This window comes from Gymnogyps californianus, chromosome 2, assembly GCF_018139145.2.
Source record: "Gymnogyps californianus isolate 813 chromosome 2, ASM1813914v2, whole genome shotgun sequence".
NCBI lineage: Eukaryota > Metazoa > Chordata > Aves > Accipitriformes > Cathartidae > Gymnogyps > Gymnogyps californianus.
This window is the reverse complement of record NC_059472.1, coordinates 56234579-56256034: the sequence shown is the minus strand read 5'-3', so window position 1 is coordinate 56256034 and position 21456 is coordinate 56234579. Positions and strand designations below refer to the sequence as shown.

Below are 21456 nucleotides of genomic sequence, written 5' to 3'. Positions count from 1 at the left end.
CAACCCAGAAATCTAAATGAGATAAAAATCAATAACTGTAATCCTTCAAGTACGTATTCACATTTTTATCAACTTTTTTTAGAAGTTTTTCTTTTCAACAAGTAATTAAAAGCCATTGAGAATGGGGAGCACACGTTAATCTCTGATAGTTTCTGAACCTAAGTTACCCAAGTATTTGCACTACCCCACTACCTAAATTTATTTTCATGAACTGCAGAGTCTCTATTATATACAGCAACAGAGACAGGAAGGAAGTATGAGGCAGTGCTTTAATATCAAGTCAATAACCCTCCCTTTCTTATAGTGCCTACACACATTGCCATTTATGACAGGGAAATTAATTCTATTGCCCAGGTAGAAGATGGGCCAGGGAAAAATATATGCCGTGCTTCTCCACTTTCCGCTTATCCCAAATTAAACACTGAAGTGTGATGCCAACGCAGTAAGTTGTAGCTTGGAAACAGTACGTACTTGACTAGCAGCTGCTATAAAAAAAAAATACAAAACTCTCTGCTTCCAGTGATAAAGATATATTATAGAAGCTGCAACAGCTACTGAGAAAGATTTGTAGACTGGGGAAGGCTGACAGCCTGGTATATAGTAGCAGAGCTTACTATAAATCCTAGTTCATTTGCAGACCAAGTAAAAGGGTCATCTTACCCACATCTTTCCTCAGACTGTAATTGATCTACTAATTTCAAAGAACTGTGGTCACCATCAAATAAGAGAACTCACTTAACATTAAGAGGATACATGTATTTATTCTCTTGGGCAGACATAGGGGGCATGAGAAGAAACAGCTTATACGAGGGATTATGACTACCTCTGGAATGAAGCAAACATTTTAAAATTTACTTTTATAAACTAAATTTGTGTTCATTGCTTAATCAAAAGAATCTTCAACTCTACTGGAAAAAGCTAAGGCAACATCTCAAGTAGAGGCAAGTTATCTTAAATGAGCTGACATAATAACTAGTCCATTCGGAAATGCAGAGGCTGAAGACTGGATGCTTGACTTGTGCATATGAGATTTCATATACAAAACCAGTTCAGTTTAGTAGGCATTTTTGCCATTGAAGGATTAAGATATTCTCCCCATTCCTCCTAAACTTGGACTTGTCCTAACTTGACACGTCTTAAGTAATGGGCATACAATCAAATACTGCTGAATTCTGACACTACCAAGCTACTGTATGTCAGCCAAACAACTGCTTTAGGAAATCAAATACACGGTCTCAGCCTATTTCAGCTATTACGTGTGTTAACTTAAATCATTCAAACAGGTTTAAGCTACTATGTTCTACCTCAGAACTATAGCAGTTTAAGTGGATCAGATAATAGGGGGAAAATAGAAAACCTCCTACTCCCAGGAGTAATAGTACTTTAGAAAACCCTCAATGCACGATGTTTTGGGTGTCCCCTGTCCCCCCATGTACAACAATAAGCACAGAATCAGGTGTGCTGAGGAGCAAAGAAAGGAAGTACGATTCAAGTGCTACCACGATTATGCTGACTTCAAAACAGAGACCAGCAGCGACCGTGTTATTGTGAGACACCTTGAGGGGCACCTCCATAGCAAATAGTAATATTAACTACACTTGAGCCAATTATGTTCCGCATTGCACAGACCTCCTTCACAGCTGTCATCAGGAATATGCCCGTGTCAGAACTATACAGAGCTTAGAACTAAACAAGTGTCCCTGAACTATGGATGTTCTTCAGTGAAAAGGAAAAGGACTTCACATTAAATAGAATTCAGAACACTTTGAACTGATGGATTACAAAAGCCGGGACACAGCAGATTACATCTGCTGCTCTTGAGAGTATTAAGGAGAAACTGAAATAGTTAGCAGGCACTCTCTTAAAACTTTTGGTGATGGACTTAATACTTTGAAGCACCGCACATTCACCCCCTCTCCAAATGAAACAGCTTTGAATAATTAGTTTTAACCAAATTATTGCCAGCAGAAATTCGGAGAAGCTCTCAACAATTGACTTCACTTTTGAAAGGGTAGGCTTTACAGTAGTAAATACTTGGAAATATAATATTTGTCTGTGTGCCTTCTACAGGTGTCATATGTGATGGTTGTCTTGTAATGACTGTGAAACCACTCTTTATATTTTCACTGAATGGGGCTTTTAAATATGACATTACTGATCAATATTAATTTGATATATGTCAACTTACTATTTTCAGCATAAGTATTCAGAAGCAAGTTAGGAAGAATATGAAAGTTACAAAAATAAAAGCAAAACATGCCTTTCATTGTACTGTATATTTAAAGACTATGTTACTTACAGTTGGGATGCATATCTTGCTCAAGGGATTGCCATCCAGTAGGTACGAGCCATTGAAGGTCACATATTCGTCATAATATTGAGGTGCCTGAGGAATAACACTGCACAGTAATTTACGCTTCTCCTCTATTTTTTTTCTTATGTGCAAATATTCAAAATATGGGTTTGCTCTCTCAGAACTGTATGGCTGAATCTCTTCAAGTTTCAAAGAATCAACAACAGCTGCCAGCGACTGCTGGGTTTTCTCCTTAGCCTGCAGTAAAGAAGGGTTCACTTGCACAGGCTGAGGCACACGCGACACCTTTCTTTTACGTGGATGATGTACCTGAGCATCATCCTCTTCAGTTAATCTAATCCTTGCTTTCATAGACGCTGATGATTCAGACTCTTTTTCTGATGTCTGTGTGCAGCCAAGAGGATTCTGCTTACCCTGGTTAGCAAGTATATTTGCTCTGTTCCTTGTAATTCTTTGAGGTACTTCTTGCTGTTCCACCTTCTGATCCTCAGCAATTTCTTCTTCTAGTTTGACTACTTGGCTGTATTTATGCACCTCTTCCTGTGTAATCTGTTGTGAACTATTTTCCAAATTAGATAAATAGGAGTACTGTGGTGGATCATCTGTCAACACATTTTCTCTGTCTGCAGTGCAAGGTTTTTTATTAGCCAATTCGTTCGTAATTCCCTTTGACATTCCTGAACTTAGTTCACAGAGATCAACGTCGGCTTTATTATCAACAACATGCACTGAAACCAACTTTTCTTGTTGGCCTTTTTCATTTCTAATGTCTGACGTATCTGCTGTGTTACTATCCACTTCACTCTGAGCATTCTTACAAACAACTTTACCGAATGCGTACAAATTTACATTTAATTGTGAACTGCTATCACTTTCAGGAATATTTTTTTCTAACGGTACCACAGGTAAATCATTCACCCTTTCATAGCTCTGTGAAATATCCTTTGCAGAGCTCTCGGAGTATACAGCAATGGGTGCATCAGCCTTCTTAATGTTTGAAGGGAGGAAAGCATTTTCCAGCTCTCTGGTACTAGTAGCATCTGTATCCAAACTAGAAGTTGTAGTTTGAACTAGATTTTGTTGTTGCACAAATGATGAATCTTGACTGCTAATGCCTGGTAAGGAAACGTTTTTAGACACATCTGGGAGTGGCTGGATAGGTAAAGAACAAGGTGACTGTGAAGGCAAAAATGATGCAGATTCTTGAGAACTGGAACTTCCCTTAATTTCAGCATGCTGAGGCAAAAATTCTGATACTTGTTGCTCTTTTAATGTCCTGTTTTCAGAATTATGCATTGCTATAATACTGTTAGTATCTTGCTCTGATACACCATAACCTGAGCTGTTAAAGTCATTGTTTAATGAATTAAGTCTGTCAAAAGGCACATCCCACGGTTTGGTTTGCTGAGCCATGCCACTTTGACTACATGGCTCTAAATGCATATTATAGTCTTCTGAAGGGCTCATCTGAGCAATATTTTTAATGGTACTTGTACCCGTTGTTGCCTGCTTGTTGCTAACAGCTCCAGTCAGAGATGATGAAAGTTTGACTGCAAACCAGACATACTACTTTGAAAATCTCTTTCAAGCATGCTACACGGTAGTTCTGGTTTAGGAGAAGTGCTAGCGTAAGTCTGAACTGACGGCAGAGCATTCGGATTATTTTCTTCTGATATTCGAGGCTGTTTGCTGTGTTCAGAAACAGCAGCAGGCATGCTGCATCTTCGAACCTCTACAACAGGTCTACACTCATTTAAAACCAGTTTAACATCTTCAACAGATGCTGATCTAATGTACGCTGGTGGAAGCCTGTTTGCAAAAGGTGGTTTAATGCGATCTGGCAACTCAGCAAGACCATCGGTCTCTTTTTCAAGAAGGGCTGGTGATTTGGCACTTGCCAAAAATGGTGATTGTGAAAAAGACATTTGGGAATCAGAACCTTCTAGCATAAAGTCTGAATCATATTCGATTACAGGCCTTGGAGTAGTTACTGTGGTATGGCAAGAATCCTCAGAGCTTGCAACTGAAACCATGGACACTGATCTGGAGCTCAGACCTGTCTTTTCACCTTCTGATTTGGGGGATCTATTTACATTATCTAAAACCAATGAAGGCTTTACAACATTGACACTTCTCGTATCTACTGATTGCGATCTATTACTTGTAGCATCTTTCTGCTGTTTTTCCTTCATACAAACATCTGGCAACTCTGAGCTTTTTGAACGAATCAGTTCTTTGCTTTTTACTTCAGCTAATGAGTGTTTTGGTTTTTCTTTCATCTTGTTAAGTTCTAAACAAGTGCGGTTTCTTAAACGTTCCTTCTCTTTCTGTTTTATTTTTTCTTTATGTTTTCTATGCCACTGCTCTATTTCCAGATCTTTAAGGCTAAGCATTCTTTCGAAACTAGTTTGCATTAAATCGTCGTTGACTAATCTTTTTTCTTTAGGTCGAGCATCCTTTGGTGCAGGAGCTGGTTTAGGCTTAAGTTTCTCATGTTCGAGTTTTAGTTTAAGTAAACTACTTTGATGCAGTTTATCTTTATGCTTGTCTCTCTCTTTGTATCGGTCTATATCTTTATCTTTTTTATCTTTCTCTCTACCATCTGGAGTTTTCAACAAATCATCTTTTGGTTTTTCTTTCAAAGATGACAGTTTGTCATGCCCTGTTTTATTACTTTCTGTAATACTGCATCTCCTTTCCTCCTGCATGTGTTTTGAGTTTGCTACTGTTGAGATCTCCTTGTCTTTGGATTTGTCTTTTTTTTCAAGTTCCTTTTCTTTGTCTTTAGTTCTATTTTTTTCTGATTTAGTGTATTCAGATTCTTTTTCAGACTGTTTGACTTTTCTTTCAGTACAGTGTTTTTCTTTGCTTTCAGCCCAATGTCTGTCTTTATCAGCCTTTTCTTTATCATGCTTCTTATCAGTTTTTTCTTTATTTCTTTCTTTGTCATCAAGTTTTTTAAGAGTACTCATGCTTTTTATTTTATCATTTTCCTTATGGCATCTTTCTGCTTGCTGGAAATTGGGTTTCTCCTTTACTTTCTCTATATATTCATTTACTTCTGCTTTTTCTTTCTCCATCTTGTATTCATGTTTTACCTTTTTCTCTTTTTCTCCATTTTTTCTTTCTATCTTTTCAACATCTTTTTCTTTGGCTGAGGGTCGCTTTTCATTCTTTTCTTTATTTTCCTTTAAATTCTTTTCCTGCTTTTCAGTATCTGTTTCTTTTTCTATTAAATGCATACTGGCTGCCTCATCTTTAACACCAAAGCAGAACAATTCCGTTTCTTTATCTGCAAGCATAATTTCTTTTTCTTCTTTTGTATCTTTTATTTTTTCATCCTTGAGAAACTTCTCATTTTCCTTTTTGTTCTTCTCTTTCTCTCTCTCCTCTTTAGTGTTTCTCTCTTTCTGGAACTGTCTCTCCTTAACTACCTTATCTTCTTTTGTGACACCTTTTTCTAGCTTTGATTTTCTGTCTGAAGAAAGAGATTCATGTTCTGTATTTAACAACGTATCTTCATTTTCATCACTTTTGAAAAAGTTCTCTTTCCAAAATTCTCTGTCAAACTCAATACTTCTCTGAACCTCTTTATGTTTATGTTTTTCCTTCTCCCCATCCTGTTCCTTTTTGTGCTTGTCCTTTTCTCTTTCTTTGTGCCTCAATTTATGCTTTTTAAGTGTTTTACCTTCCTTGTCAATCTTTCTCAGAGTATACTCTGAATTCTCAAACGTTGAGCTATTATCTTCCTCTTTAATTTTAGGACTAGATTTTTCACCAAATTCTAAGTGAAAATCTTTCTGATGATGTTTGCTTTTTTCTTTGTGCTTGCAAGATTTGCCACTAGAACTTTCTACTAGATATTCAGAATCAGTGTTGTGATCATACCGAACTAATTCGGATTGCAATGTTATTTCAGAACCTCCTGGTGATAAGCAAGTTTTGGTGTTTTCTTGTTTTAATGGTGTTGACTGCTTTTCACTTAATCCACAGGGATGCTTTGGAGATTTGCCAGCAGTGATATGAAACAGATGTAAAGAAGAATCTTCTTTTGGGGTGAAAGACTTCTTAAAGGTTTCTTCCTCTCTAGTTTTATCTAAAGAATCTAACCCAGAAGCAGCTATATTTGTTACTCTAGTATTTTCTTTTTCTTGCTTTAGTTCTTGATTCTCTTTATTTTTGCTCTGATTTTTTACTTTCCTTTTAACTTTGCCTTTTTGCTTGTGTTCATTTGTAACCATATATTCTTTCTTCACTCTTACATCAGAATTTGATGTCTCTGAAATAGAGCAAGGAGAGACTATCTTCTTGTCCTGAAGTATTTCTTCATCTGAACTTTCAGAACTTGAATACAGAACTCTAGATGGTTTCTGCTTTTTGCTTTTAAATGATTTTGAAAAGACAACTTTTTCTTGTTTCACAAATAAGCTGTTCTTTTCAACTTCAGTCTCATCCTCTTTCCTTAGGTCTTTTCTAAGAATATGTTTGTCATCGATCATTTTTTTCATTTCATCTTCATCATCATCTTTAAACTCATACTCATCAAGAGCAGATGGAAGTGGTGTCTTACTAGGGACCATTTGTTTGTTGTCATTGGCTACAGAGTCCTTTTCTGCTTCTGAATCAACATTCCCCTCTACACTGGAAGGATTTACAGATGGAGCTTCTTCAGAATCTAGAGTAAGAAAACCAAAAATTAGTTGAATATTGATGGGACATTCTTCACACTTTAGTTCAGGACAAAATAGTTCAGTTCAGCAGTCACACTGCTATACAAATGAAAAAAGAAAAAAAAAACCCACTCAAAACACACAATAAACCTCACTAGAATTAAGCTTTTTAAGAGAAAACAAAAGGTCATGCAGCCAAACTGTTCCACACACTTTACAGCTCTCATTCAGGTATGTAAAAATATTAATTAGCATTTATATCCCAATCTAATAAAAGCAATGCACTTTAAATTTTGTAAACCTCATCTATCATGCATAATTCCTGCATAACCTGACTCTTTCTCAAGGACATCTTACTATGACGACTCATTCCTCTAGGAATTCATCAACTCTTATGCTCTCTAACAACTAAACTATGTTCCTCCACATGAACTATTTAGTCAATGTTTCAACGGCAGATAAGCTTTTATTCTTAAAAGACAAAGGGCTGCTTGTATAAAGAAATTCCCTCATGAATCTTTATGCACCTGATATGGACAGCCTAAAGTAGACAATGCTATAATTCACTGCAACTGGTCTCTGCTATACGAGTACATAGCATGGAGAAAGCCTGTTGTCGTGGATGTCTTGGACTTGCAAGTCCAAAATGTAAACCTCTCAACTGTTCCTAAAATTAAATTTTAGGAAACATATGGAGAGTTATCACCACCTGATCATATGAAAATCTAGAACTCAAAAAATCTTTAAAAAGTATTTCTGGATGTATTGTTCCCTCCAAATAAGGTTCCAAGTCAAGCGTCTTCAGCTCAATCTATCAGTTTGCTTTTTAAAAAGAACTAAGTATTTTAATATTCAGTACCATGGACTAGAGATAAAAAGTAACAGAAGAGTTTGAAATAATAGTGTAAGGAAAGTGATGAAGCAGTTTCAATGCATTAGAAGTTTGGGGGGGGGGGGGGGGGGGGGGGGGGGGGGAGTTCTGCTGCAAGATTCCCCCTCATTTCCAGTAGGATCCTTTGGGGACCAACTGCCAGTACACAATGGTTAAGAAACATACCTTGCCAGCAGGCTTCTCAGCTACTTTGTATTCAACAATACAGTATCAATAAAACAGATCGCAGAAGTCCCTATTATCTTCCAAATTATCTGTAGCACCCAGAACATATTCCTAGTTCTGTGCTACCAGCTTTTTGTATATTGCCCCCCTCGCCCATAGGTACATGCCATCATCTTCCTGCCTTAACTCTAACCACTCCTTGTACCTTGTCTGTGCCTTACCTTCACCCTTTTCCTACAAGGTAGTTGCTGCTTCTCTTTTCCATGTCCCTATTTGCTTTGCTCTTAACAGTCCTTCCCCATTCCAAACACATCAGAGATCTTACTCCTTAATGACCAAAGGTAAAGCAATGGAAGTACAGGAGACAGATCACCTATTCTCTAATCCTGACTCCTTGAGAAACTGCAGAGAACATTCTGCTCCTCTTGGAAACCAGCCCATGGAAACTAAGCAATACCTTGCACAGACAGACAACTGCTGAGGAATCAATTGCTAAATAGTAACAAGTTTTTATTATGCGTATGTAAAAATACTTTTCTTAAGATTAATGATTTAGCTAAGCTTAAGTAGATTCTGTGGAGCAATGCCACAACTGTCCCTTAGAACAGAATGACTACCTACTGTATTTCAGGCTATTCTTCTAATGCCAAAAAAGTTAACAGTACATCAGAACGTTTATTAGCTCTACATAGGGCAATATGGCTTTTTTTTTTTTGCTTCAAGTATAGTGAAACCTTGAATAGAAACATTCCTAGGGTTTGGTTTTGGGTTTTGTTTGTTTGTTTGTTTAGTTGGTTTGGGTTTGGTTTTTTTTTTTTTATTGTGAGGGAAAAAGAAACAGACTTTGACAATCACGTGACACGATGCTCTCCCTCATGTAATTTTCACAGAATCACAGAATGGCTGAGGCTGGAAGGGACCTCTGGAGGTCATCTGGGCCAAACCCCCTGCTCAAGCAGGGATGCCTGGAGCCAATTGCCCAGGATCATGTCCAGATGGCTTCTGAGTATCTCCAAGGATGGAGACTCCACAGCCTCCCTGGGCAACCTGTGCCAGTGCCTGGTCACCCTCACAGCGAAAAAATGTTTCCTGCTGTTCAGAGTGAACCTCCTGTGTTTTAGGTTGCGCCCATTGCCTCTGGTCCTGTCGCTGGGCACCACTGAAAAGAGCCTGGCTCTGTCCTCTTTGCCCCCTCCCTTCAGGTGTTTGTATACATTCTCTTCTCCAGGCTGAGCAGTCTCAGCTCTCTCAGCCTTTCCTCATAGGAGAGATGCTCCCATCCCTTCATCATCTTCCTGGCCCTCCACTGGACTCTCTCCAGTATGTCCATGTGTCTCTTTTAATGGCGAGCCCACAACCGTACCCAGCGCTCCAGCTGTGGCCTCACCAGTGCGTTGAGTAGAGAAGGATCACCTCCCTCGACCTGCTGGCAACACTCCTCCTAATGCAGCCCAGGATATGACTGGCTGCCTTTGCGGCAAGGGCACATTGCTCACTCATGTTCAGCCTGGTGTCCACCAGGACCCCCAGGGCCTTTTCTGCAAAGATGCTCTCCAGCTGGTCAGACCCCAGCCTGTACTGGTGCCTGGGGTTGCTTCTCCCCAGGTGCAGGACTTCACATTTCCCCTTCTTGAACTTCAAGAGGTTCCTGTCAGCCCATTTCTCCAACATGTCGAGGTCCCTCTGGATGTTAGCACGACGCTCTGGTGCATCAGCCACTCCTCCTAGTCTTGTGTCATCAGCAAACTTCCTGACGGTACACTCTAACCCAATCACTAATGAAGATGTTAAACAGGACTGGACCTAGTATTGATCCCTGAGGTACACTGCTAGTTACTGGCCTCCAACTAAATGTTGTGCCACTGATCACAACACTCCGGGCCTGGCCATTCAGCCAGTTTTCAATCCACCTCATTTCTTTTACTCAGAAGAATCTGAATTCCTGAAGATTCTGTAAAAGCAGAATGAAAAGCTCCTGCCTCGCACTCAAGCAAGTTACTCGTGGTCAAGAATCTTTTGCTGCCAAGGAGACAATAGTTCTTTCTGTGCCCCAAGACGTGATACCTGCTCCTTAATCTGCAGAAATACAGTAGGGGCCAAGAATTACTGCCTCCACGTAAGCAAGCTACTATCTGGTCACCTTCACAAACCAGTGATTCCCCCACTGGCAGGGACTTTTTCTTTACTGAGTAAGTCTAACGAAGTTATACCCATGTGAGACACTAGCTCCTGATTCATCTACTAAGCATGTGAAATAAATTACTTTGGGGAAGTTTTCCCCCAAGAAGACCTCTCAGAAACCACTTCGTATCATAATAAATATGGTATTTTTCTCTGTATCTTTCTCTGTTAAAACCACAATTCTGAGGTAGGGTTGATTTGGAGAGTGGGAAGGGCTTATTAAAGAGAGAGAGAGAAGGGAAAAAAGTCAGAATAAACATTTCAAGTAACTCAATTCAATTGAAAGATTTGAAAACTACCTCTAAAACTAGAAGTGGAAAACAACCTTAGCAATAGCAATTGCTACCTGCAGCAACTCTTAACAGCTAACACTATGCAAAAGATTAAAAACACCTAACTTCAGGTGAATTGATGCACTTGAAGTATGCAATTAAATGGCTACTTTTACCTGAGCAACTGTCCTCATCATCAGAGATGGGTACCTCCCTTTTCAATAGCATTTCCAACTCTTCAGTTTCAGCAACATCAACAGGTCTCTCCCCATGCTTATTGGCTTGAAATGGATTTCCACCGTGTCGAAGCAAGAGCTTCACAATCTGCAGCATTAAATAAATGAACTTTTAGGTTTTCCACAACATGTTACTTGACCAGCATAAAAATCTTCCATTGCACACGAAATGTGGATAACGTGATATGCAATACTAAACTCCTCCCTATGAAACTGAGACTGGAAAGCAAGACTTCAGCAACTAGAATGCAAACTCCAGGTATATGTAATCTGCTCATTAAAAGAGGTAACGAGGAAGACTAATGAAAGTTGTCCTCTGTTACACAGACATAGCATCATCATAAAGAGAAGCACCAGTGGTCTTTTGTTCTTGCTGTTCTAGCATTTCCTCACACAATTCATCTGGTTCCTCACCTACCAAGCTCTCTACTCCTCTACACTCGATTCACCTCCTTGTTCCAAATTTTACAGCACTTAACTCTAAGAACAGGAAAAGTTTTTCAAGTAGCAGTACTATTTGTTTCCACAGCATTTCAGAAAAGCCCTGACAGAGATCCAAGTATCTTATTGGAGGAACAAACTACCCCCATCCCCAAATGAATACAATACAGCACAGTATCCAGTATGAGTTACTTTTTTTTGTCCTACATGCTAAGAATGGGGAAATTCAGCAGACAGTGATATGTTAACATGAAACTTCAGAATTTTTCCGATACGTAATGTCAGTGAGATGGTCACAGATATGTATACCAGACATGCAAGAGGTCCTGTTCTCCAAAACTCTACTACAATTTTATGCAAGTTCAATCTAAAGACCCACTTTTGTTTACATACCCATAAGAAACAGTTACTAAACAGTCAATAAAAATTTCACAGATTATCATAATTCATTTCTCTAGCCTTTCCTGAAGATCCTTTCAAACTGAACATCTTGTTTGGAAGGTATACTTGATTTAAGGATATTTTCTATTTTTTGCTTTATGCAGCAGATCGCACATATAGTAATGAAATAAAAGAGATATTAAGGGAGAGTAGAGTCATTTCTGCATCTAGTTTGCAGAAAACAAGAACAAATTCAGAAATTAATGTTAAATACCTACAGTGCTCCATTTATCTTCTCCGCTAAGTCATTATTGGTAAATTTAAAAAAAAAATATTAAGAATATATATACATCAGTGCTCTATTTCAAAGTCCATAAACAAATATATAAAAATAAATGTAGGATATATACCTTTAAATATTTATATATATACACAAACCCACAGTATACTGTTTGGAGACATTTTTCTTTTGAGAATTCTATACAGTAGAAGGCTCTCAAAAACCAAGTCACTAAAATGTTTATTTATTATAAAACTAAAAGTGAAACTTTTAAATTTTTAAGAAAACAGATACTGGTAGAAAATATCTGGCAACAGAAGTAGGATGAAAAGCAAGGTGAAACAAAGAAAACCAAAACAACTTTAACATGCCCCCAAAACAGCAGAAACAGAATTATAAAACCATATGACAGCAGTCAGGACAGTTAGGATTTGTTCTAAAGACACAGCATTTCAAACCACTTATTTATTCCCCTCCCACTCACCCAGTACACTCACATTTCTATGCCCACTACTAGCAGAATCATGAAGTGGTGTATCATCATCCAAGCCCTGTGTGTTCACATCGGCTCCTGCTGCTATCAGGACTTTAGCAACATCATAGTAACCAACATTACAAGCTTCATGCAGTGGTGTCCAACCTATAGTGAAGAGTGGTAAGTGTAAATTTGAAAGGTCAAAGATCTAAGTTTGTTTTTTTCTCCTGTGCTATAGATCTCTATTGCCCTGAAACATTTCAAAATACACTCACACACAGTAGTTGGCAGGAAGGTAATGCCATCCATCTGATGAACAACACATGCTTTATCAACTTTAAACCTCATGCCAAATTGCAAATTTTACTGTGATTAAATTGAACACAGAAATCACTAATCAAATAGTAAAAGACAAAATCTGGCACAAAATCCCCAGGCTAAACGTGTTAGAAATTCTTTGACTGGTGAGCATTTGAACACAGTGTTAGGTATATATAAATAACATTATTCTATATGGAAACAGTTTGAAAACCACACTATTGGAAAGAATAAGTATGGCAAATTATCATAACCAGTGTTCCTTTACAGCCACTGAACATGTACCAGGAACTACTAGTAACATTCAGCAGCTATTAGTGTAGATAGCAAGCTATTAATAAATATTGGCAGAGAACTTATTCCTGATATTTCCTAGAATACTAGTCATTTTTAGGAATTTTGATTTCTACATTGAGAATCTGAAGTTCAGTGCTCATTTTTTGTAGCAAAGCCTCAACTGAAGATGACAATCAACCCACACACGCTATATTCCTTACCTCAGTTTCTCTCCCCAACTTGATGCCTTCCACTTTATAGCTGTCCTGAACTTCTAGCCCTGAACTCAAAGCCCAGTTCTGGGAAGGCATTCAACTTTTGTTTCCAACATAACCAGTGCAAGTCTGGAAGAGTTTATTCACTTGAACTCTGTGTCTAATCAGTAATGGTCTTGTACGTCCATGAAGAGGAGGTACAAGAAACCCCTAACTTATCTAATCCTTCAGTAAAGTAATCTCACCTTCATCTCTCACTCAACTTCTCACCTGTCACTCATTTAAATAAAAAAAAAGCTAAAAAAAGAAAAAAAAAAAAGAATAAAGCTTCTACTTCATTCTACAGCAAAACACTTCTTCCTGATCTTCGTATACTAAATTTCCTCTCCAATTATCACTTGGGTCACTCATTTCCAACACTGCCTGGCTATCACCTCCTTCTTTCCATTTTCTTGTCATTTGCCCTTTTCCCATTCACCCACAATGATGACACTCTTCTGCTCTCGGCCCTCTGATCCCTGTCTTCTTTCCCCTTATTAATTCTCTCCGTAATTCATTCTTCTCCACGTTTTACTGCTTTGCCTTTCTATTCTATCACAATGTCTGGCGTGCCAACTCTAGTCCTGGCTTGCTCTCAACATCTGTTTCCTTTACTCTTGTTCTCACAGGGCAGTATCATTCTGGCAGATATCCCATGAGCAGGGTTACTTCCTCCATTACTAATTCATTTTCTGCTCCTTTAGTTCTGCCAAATTCTTAGCTAAAAAACTCTAATTCTCTAAACTTCATTGCATCCTAAATTCTTATTTTTCTCCACTCATGACTCACTGCTCAAATCCTCCCCCTCTTCTTGACTTCTTTCTCTGCACAGTATTTTGAAGCTCAGCCACCTCTGCTTCTCGCTTTGGATTACCAATGGAAAAGTATCTCACTTGATCCCAAACACCTCCTCCAGAGTTCTGAACAAAGTTTCTAACGACTTGCTCCCAACTGATTCTCAGAAGCAGCTCTCAGCCATTCTCCTCGTCTTTTCATCTGCCTTTAAAATTAGTGAAATATCTGTACTAGGTCAGGCTGGGATGAAGCTACGAAGTTAACTTCCTTCATAGCAGCCCATACAGTGCTGTGCATTGCCTTTGGGGCTAAAACAGTGTTCGTAACACACCGCTGTTTTGGCTACTGCTGAACACTGCTTGTACAGTGTCAAGGCTTTCTCTCTCCCTCCCCCTGTGCAAGAGATTGGGAGGGAACATAGCCAGGACAGCTGACCCAAACTGACCAAAGGTATATTCTATACCATATGATGTCACAGTCAGCAATAAAAATTCAGGGAAAGGAGAAGGAAGGAGGGGTGTTCGTAGTTATGGCATTTGTCTTCCCAATCAACCGTTACACCTGGTGAGGCCCTGCTTCCCAGGAAGTGGCTGGACATTTGCCCGCCGACGGGAAGTAGTGAATGAATTCCTCTTTTTCCTTTGCTTGCAAGCGCAGCTTTTGCTCTTCTTGTTAAATGCTCTTTAACTCAACCCACGAGGGCTTTTTTCCATCTTATTTTCTCCCCCTGCCCTGCTGAGGAGGGGAAGTAAGAGAGCAGCAGCTGGGTGGGCATCTGGCAGCCAGCCAAGGTTAACCCACCACAACATCTCTTCTTGAAGTGTTTCTATTCTGCCTGTGATTTCTATGGGCCTGTCTTCCCCTGAACCTCCCCCTCCTTTTCTAAAATTGCTCTTGTCAAGAAGTTCTTGTCATCTTCCCTCTCAACTTCTCTGAAGATCTCACAGGGTTCTTCCTTTCTTTCCTCCTCTATGTGCTAGTCCTGGGCAGCCTCATCTTCAAACACAAATTCAGCCACCTTCCGCAAACCAAGAAATTACTGACCTGTTTCTTACCTAAAATCAAGATTTTAGTCCATCTCATTAATATCTATTCTTGATGTCAAGTTTGAATCGACAACTAATTGTACCATATAGTTCTTAATTTCTCCCACTGGGGCCTGCTACCTCAGCTCATCTCACCCATTCCCATTGAGAGCATAATTCTCACTGTAACCACTGAGACCCATAAACCAAGCATCTTTAGCAGGCTTTGCTGTAGGTCTAGTTAAAATTCTCATTCAGACCTTCCTTATATTTTTGCTTCTATTATGCAATGCCTCTAAAAACCTGAAACTGCTAGTGCTGCCACTTAATTATACTACTGAGAATTCTCAGTATTATCTTTATTCCCTTGGGATGCCAGCAGCTCCCCACAAATTTTCTCACCTTTTCTTCAGCATTACCCTTCACATTGAGAGCACAGTCTTTCTGAATAAAAGCAAAAGCAACATGGCCCCTTCTTATATTTACTTCCTCGCTTTCCCATGATCCACTTCTACTGTGGATGCAAAAAACCCAGCGTTTAGAGCCAATGTTGAGAGTTAGCGTATTAGGAGCAGATCATTATGCTGTTTATATAATGTGCACTTGATATTTGTATTATTTTTTAGAGTTGTCCTTGTGTTTAAGATAGAAACATCTACTGAATCCTATCTTTTTATAGATGTCTCTTAGACCTCAACCCCACAACAACCTCCGCACCTCACCCAACCCTTTATCCTCTGATTTAGCCTCCCTTTCACTCTGTTCCATCCCTCCTTGTTACCCTAACCTCCTTCTACGCTCTAAATCTCTACCCAATACTCCAGTTCCTAAGTCTTAGGCCCTTTCACACTCGTTGAGGAAAAACTAGCAAGTACTTTGGCTTATCTCAGTATGCAAATGCATTTAATTTGGTGCCTGGCCAATCAACAACTGGCAACTACTGAACTCAAAATTGCAGGTTCTATCTTCTGTTAAAGCGTTACTTTGGGGATCTCATATTTAGTCTGCTGGAGATTTTTTAATAAAGCATGTAGAAACTTGACTACTGTGAGAGTATCAAAAGCAAAATAGGCAAAAGCCTGCCAGCAGGTTCCAAAAAAAATTATTTAGGAGGTCTTACACACAAACAGACCATAAAGAAAGATACCAAATAAAGGATACTAAAAATATGGTACAAGTTACAACTTACCTTAAAGTTCATCAATCAGTGCAGAAATCACAGCAAATACTGACATATCAAAACTGTCATTAATCTAGCAGGACTAGATGACAAGTGCAAGCTACACCACACTCATCTGCTTTGGTGCATATTAGCTGTCCCAGTAAGAAGACAGTGTACATTACAGTGCTACCACCTTCACTGTTACTAAACTTTGCATCTCCTCACGTAGCCTACAATCCCATTATCAATTACTGACTTTGCCTAGTATAATTCTATGAAGTTCAGCAAGTGTGCACACATATTTTGTAAATATCTAGTATGCAAAGGCCCTGGCCACAACTGAAACCTCCAGGTATTAATATATTGTCCTAATAATATACTATGTACTATAAAGTTCCAGTATTACCACTGCCATCAGAAATAAAAAACATGGGTTTGAGAATTTCTAATAAGTTTTAAGTTACATTTTTCATTTGCATATAGCATGAACTGAAATTAAACCTCTGATAACAACTTCAGCATTAATTTTGAATTTGTACAGCTAAGACAACATGTATCAACTTACCTGCAAAATCTTTTACATTCACATTTGCACCTAAACTGATTAGCTCCTTAACCTGTTTAACATCCCCTCGAATTGCTGCCATATGTAGAGGAGTTTCCCCTCGTTCATTTCTCTTGTTAACTTTGTCTTTTTGTCTTGAAGAAGAGTTTGGAGTTTTCTTTTGTGTTGGTGTTGTTTGTAAGGGATGATTCAAGGTGGAATCTACAAAATAAGTTTTTAAACGGTCACTCTAAGTCGCTATTTTTACTTCACCTCATTTTAACACTTACATTCAAAGATGACAATAATCAGTGAATAATTATATTTAAATAAAGGATGTGTTTGACACTTCACATGTATCAACCCAATGCCTACTTGCAATGTGCAAAAGGGTGTTTTGCAAAATCTCACTATTTTTAAAGTAGGTTTCAAGGACAGAATGAAGTCTATCCAAACTACAAGGTTGACATACTCTGGTATAAATTCTGCCGAAACAAGACAAAGCATGACCATACAGATTAGTATCTACCCTGCTTCCCCTTCCTCCAGCACAATTCCACTATATTTTTATGTAATGGGATGCCAGTTTAAGGAATTACTGTCTGCGTATTGTACTCCATGCACTTCCTCAGCTGTGCCAACACAAATGTTTTTGGGTGGACTGGATAGTTTCTTAAGGAAATGCCTTTCAGTTCTCCTAGTTCACTTCTAGAAGTTCACTTTTAAATGCCAATTTTGGAAAAACATTACACCTGTAGAACATATACATACATAAAGATTTTTAAATACAACTGGACCAAGGGCAGTTTGAAGTTCTGAATTAAAAACAAGGTGTCTCCCCTCTCCCATTAAATCCTAAGGAAATGATCCAGTTTCCTTCTAAATTAAAATCCTACTCCAAATTGAGACAATGAGACAGTAGTTAAACTTCATAAAAAAAACAGGTAACATTTCCGTTTTTAAATAATGCATATGGAACAGTGTTTGAGAGGCAAAAATAATCAAAGGAAGAAAAGAGATTTTCAGGTTTTACAGCTATCATAATGCAAAGCTTTGCACATAAATACAGAAGGTCAAGAATTTTTCATCAAATTACTTGTCAATGCAAAATAGAGTTTTAACAGAATTATGAATAAATAAAAAATTTTCAATAAAAATCAAGATTATTGAAAAACATCAGGGTTCAGAATATTCTGATTGGGACAGAACTGAACAGGCAGGAGGAAGAAAACTGTTAACTTTGTAACATCACCTGGACTGTTGTCTCTTGCTGTCATCTGCATGAGAAGTGCCATCTGCTTGCGCTCTGACAGAGGATAACCAAAAAGAATGCTAACTGGTGTTGATTTCTTATTTCCAGCATCCTTCTTCATTTTCTTTTTCTCCGGACCTTCCTTCTCTGGAAATATTAACATTTTAAAACCTCAAACTGCTGTTCTATTAGAAGATTGTTCTAGAAATAAAAACATCCTTTTAAAGTATGTGAACTAGTCATTGGTGGCAGGTGATGAAAAACAGAAATTGCATCTCTAATTTACTGCATTTGCATTAGTTTTGGTTACCTGTTCTAATCATATCAAGATAATAAGCTACTGAGTTAAAGCACTTAAAGCTGTAAGGAGGATTACTAAAAAATTCTACAAGATGAAAAACCTGTTTCACAGCAGGATGACTGTATATGTCACAAATTCAATTTTCAGAGAATCAAGTCAGGCGCTTAAAAAATGCTGTAAGATCAGCTAGTCAACTTTCAGCCTTGAATACAGATCTGAGACTGTGCTCTATTCTACTTCTCTCAAGACACCATGTTAAAAATTAGGAAGAGACTTTTTAATACTGGTATTTGTTAGGTAATTGGATAAAAGATTGTTTCTCAAACTCATCCTGTTACTTCACCTTAGAGCAATTTCTTCTCCAAAATTCATATCCTTCAAAAACATACAGCTATTTTATATACATAACTTCTTTCCTTTTATCAATATTTACGGAAGTTGTTTAATATTTCATGTCCAAGTTTTAAACCAGGAGCTAAAATTACACATCTGAACAAACAGATCATTTCTAAAGCTATTCAGTACCTACAAACTCTCACAGATCTTCAGATTGGTTAAATGTGCTCTGAAATCAGACAACTTTTTAATACCTAAAAAATTTCAAAACTAGAATTTTGTGTAATTTGGAAACTTTGGTCTATGTCTTCTATCCTTTTCAGAAGTTCTTCCTTCATTTTTCTGTATAGAGGTCTTGTAAACCAAACACAGGCATTTAGGTTAAAGTATGATAGAAAACAACTGATTTGTGATTAAGTGACTTTGACTAAATCAGTTTTAACTGGAGCAGTATTTAATGATCTTAACATTAAACAAGTACAAACTCTCAATGCATCAAATTTCTTTTGCTACAACTGTTTTCCACAGATCTCCCTACCTGGTCATTATTGTTTAACTGTGTTTTCTAGAGACATATGAGTTTGCATTTATGTGTAGTGAAGACCATTCATTTTCTGTAATTATCTCGTCTTTCCAGGCAACGCTCTTTTTCTGTCGTAACGAGTTCTTATCAAAGTCAACATTTTATATCTTCTAAGTAGCTTATATTACTTACATGTTAGATCTATAATGTCTACCTTTTTTTTCCAGAGCCCCTAAGATTACTACTTGAATATAAACACACTGGATGTAAAAGATGGCTCAAGGAACCTTAGTCACAAATTAGGTGATTTGGAATTAAAATTTTTGAAAGAGTTAAAAAAAAATTTCTAACCACCACCGTCAAGAACAAATGGTCTGAAGAATATTCTAACAGACTCAACCAACAGAAACAACATCTCCAAACTCTGAGCAAATAATTTCCTTGGTTTCCTTCTCTAAAAGCCCAGGTTCAATATTAGCTTTTCCAGAGATCCCGCTCACTCTACTGCGCCTTCTCCTTTTGGAAGCCTCCCTACCAACCACCTTCCCAACAGGCCCTTAACAGCTGGATAGGACTCTGCATCCTACAGTCACGGGTAATCCCAGTTCATGCTCCAGGCTGGACTACTGACCACAAAGACAGGGACAGAATTCAGTAAGGATGTCTATTGCCTGCTTTCTCCTCTGTGGCTGGCTGATGTGCTAACCCCCATAAAGCAAGCAAGAATATGAAACAAAGCTGAGATCTAAAAATTACAATGGGGAATATGTAATAAATGAAAGGGAGGCAGGGGGAAAGATGTTGGACTGATTAATCAGACTTGGCCATACTAGTATGCTAGAATTTGGCTGGGAATTGGTTGAGGCTTGGTTGGGGATTGCTACTATTAGTTAAATAAGCCTGGTTGCCACACTGATCTTTTTAGCTCTTTGTGTAATAAGTTATTTCATCTTATTCTTACTGTGACTGATTACCATCTGATGAGGCACTGTTCATCTGGTTTTAGTTAATCCTAGTATTTTAGGCCATACTACAAAAAAAAAAAAAAAAGGTGGAAATGCAATCAAGCTACAGTCAAGGTTGGGGGAGGATTTTATTTTTATTACTGTCCCTATGATTACACTGGTCTCCTAGTTTCCTTTCCTAAATCTCAACCTTAAACACCTGTATAAAAACTTCATTTAAAAAAAATAATAAAAAAATCTGTCATCTGCAAAAGCAGAAAATCTTAGAACAGAAGACTCCGCTGAGGCAAACTTCACTAACCTACTGCAGAGAGCCAAAAATTAATAAAAATTACAAATTAGAAGCTTAAGTCCCTTTGAGGTTCCTAACCATGTATCATTCCCTGTCTCATTAAGCCCCAAATTGACCCTTTTTTAATCTTTTCATTTTCTCCACTTCTGCCTTAGGCCCTTTCTGTGGCCCTCCTTGTGTCACTCGTTTCCTCTCAACTCATTTTCTGCCTTCCTAGCCTTCTCTAAATCTCATCTTCTAGGCTTGATAACATACACAGGCTCTAGTAATGCAATGCTCTTGAGGCAGAGGAAGGCACATAAATAGTGCACATCTTGAATTCCATAGTGACCAAGTAAGAAATACATGATTTTACAGACTAAACAATTATGAGCAAGACTATTTTAAGAATGGAAAGCTACAACTGATGTACATATTAAAAAACCATACAAATTTATCCATCATGTTTAAAAAGAAAACAAGATTCCTTTTACAGAAGTAATTGAGGAGACTTTTCTAAACTGCATGCTTCTCATACTGCTGAATATCTAAAAATTCATTCAATATCCAAATCAACACTACTGCCCTATTGGTAGAACATCTGCATAGGAAAATTTAAAGAAAACCTACAATGAAATTGTACTTTCAACTTTTCATGGCAAATATGCTGTTCTCTCTCCAAGGATAATGTACAGCATACCCTTCATGGATTAATTTAGTACTTCCATCAAAACAACACATTTCAGTTTGTCTGGCATGATCTGCTGTTTCTTAGCTTATGCTATTTACTGCTTATGATTCTTTTCTTGAAAAACACATTCATTTTCATTCTGAATTATTCCTTACAATTTTATAGCTATACTCAGCTTGAGAAAATAATACATCAAAATAAGTGAAATAAATCTTTTGATGATCTAGCTTTTACTTTTTTACTATACAGTGTACTTTTCCAGGTATTTTTATCTGTTGGTTTTTGGTTGTTTTTTTGTTTTAATCATTTTGTTAGAAAAGCCTACTAAGTAAATTAGTGCAATTTACTCCTGTCTCATGTTTAGTGTTGTCAAACAACACAAAGATTCTCCCCTACATATTCCAATGCATTTCAGTTGTGGGGCAAATCATTCTTC

The 21456-nt window shown here is 37.9% G+C and overlaps 1 protein-coding gene across 1 annotated transcript in view; it reads right to left on the bottom strand.

Annotated features, from left to right (window-relative positions):
- The window catches only part of ANKRD12 (ankyrin repeat domain 12), a 70428-nt gene that overhangs the window by 12001 nt on the left and 36971 nt on the right, over nt 1–21456 (bottom strand). The window contains 6 exon segments of the mRNA XM_050891352.1: nt 2300–3855; nt 3858–6989; nt 10671–10818; nt 12330–12472; nt 16703–16903; nt 17934–18080. Coding sequence (XP_050747309.1) covers nt 2300–3855; nt 3858–6989; nt 10671–10818; nt 12330–12472; nt 16703–16903; nt 17934–18080 — 5327 coding nt within the window.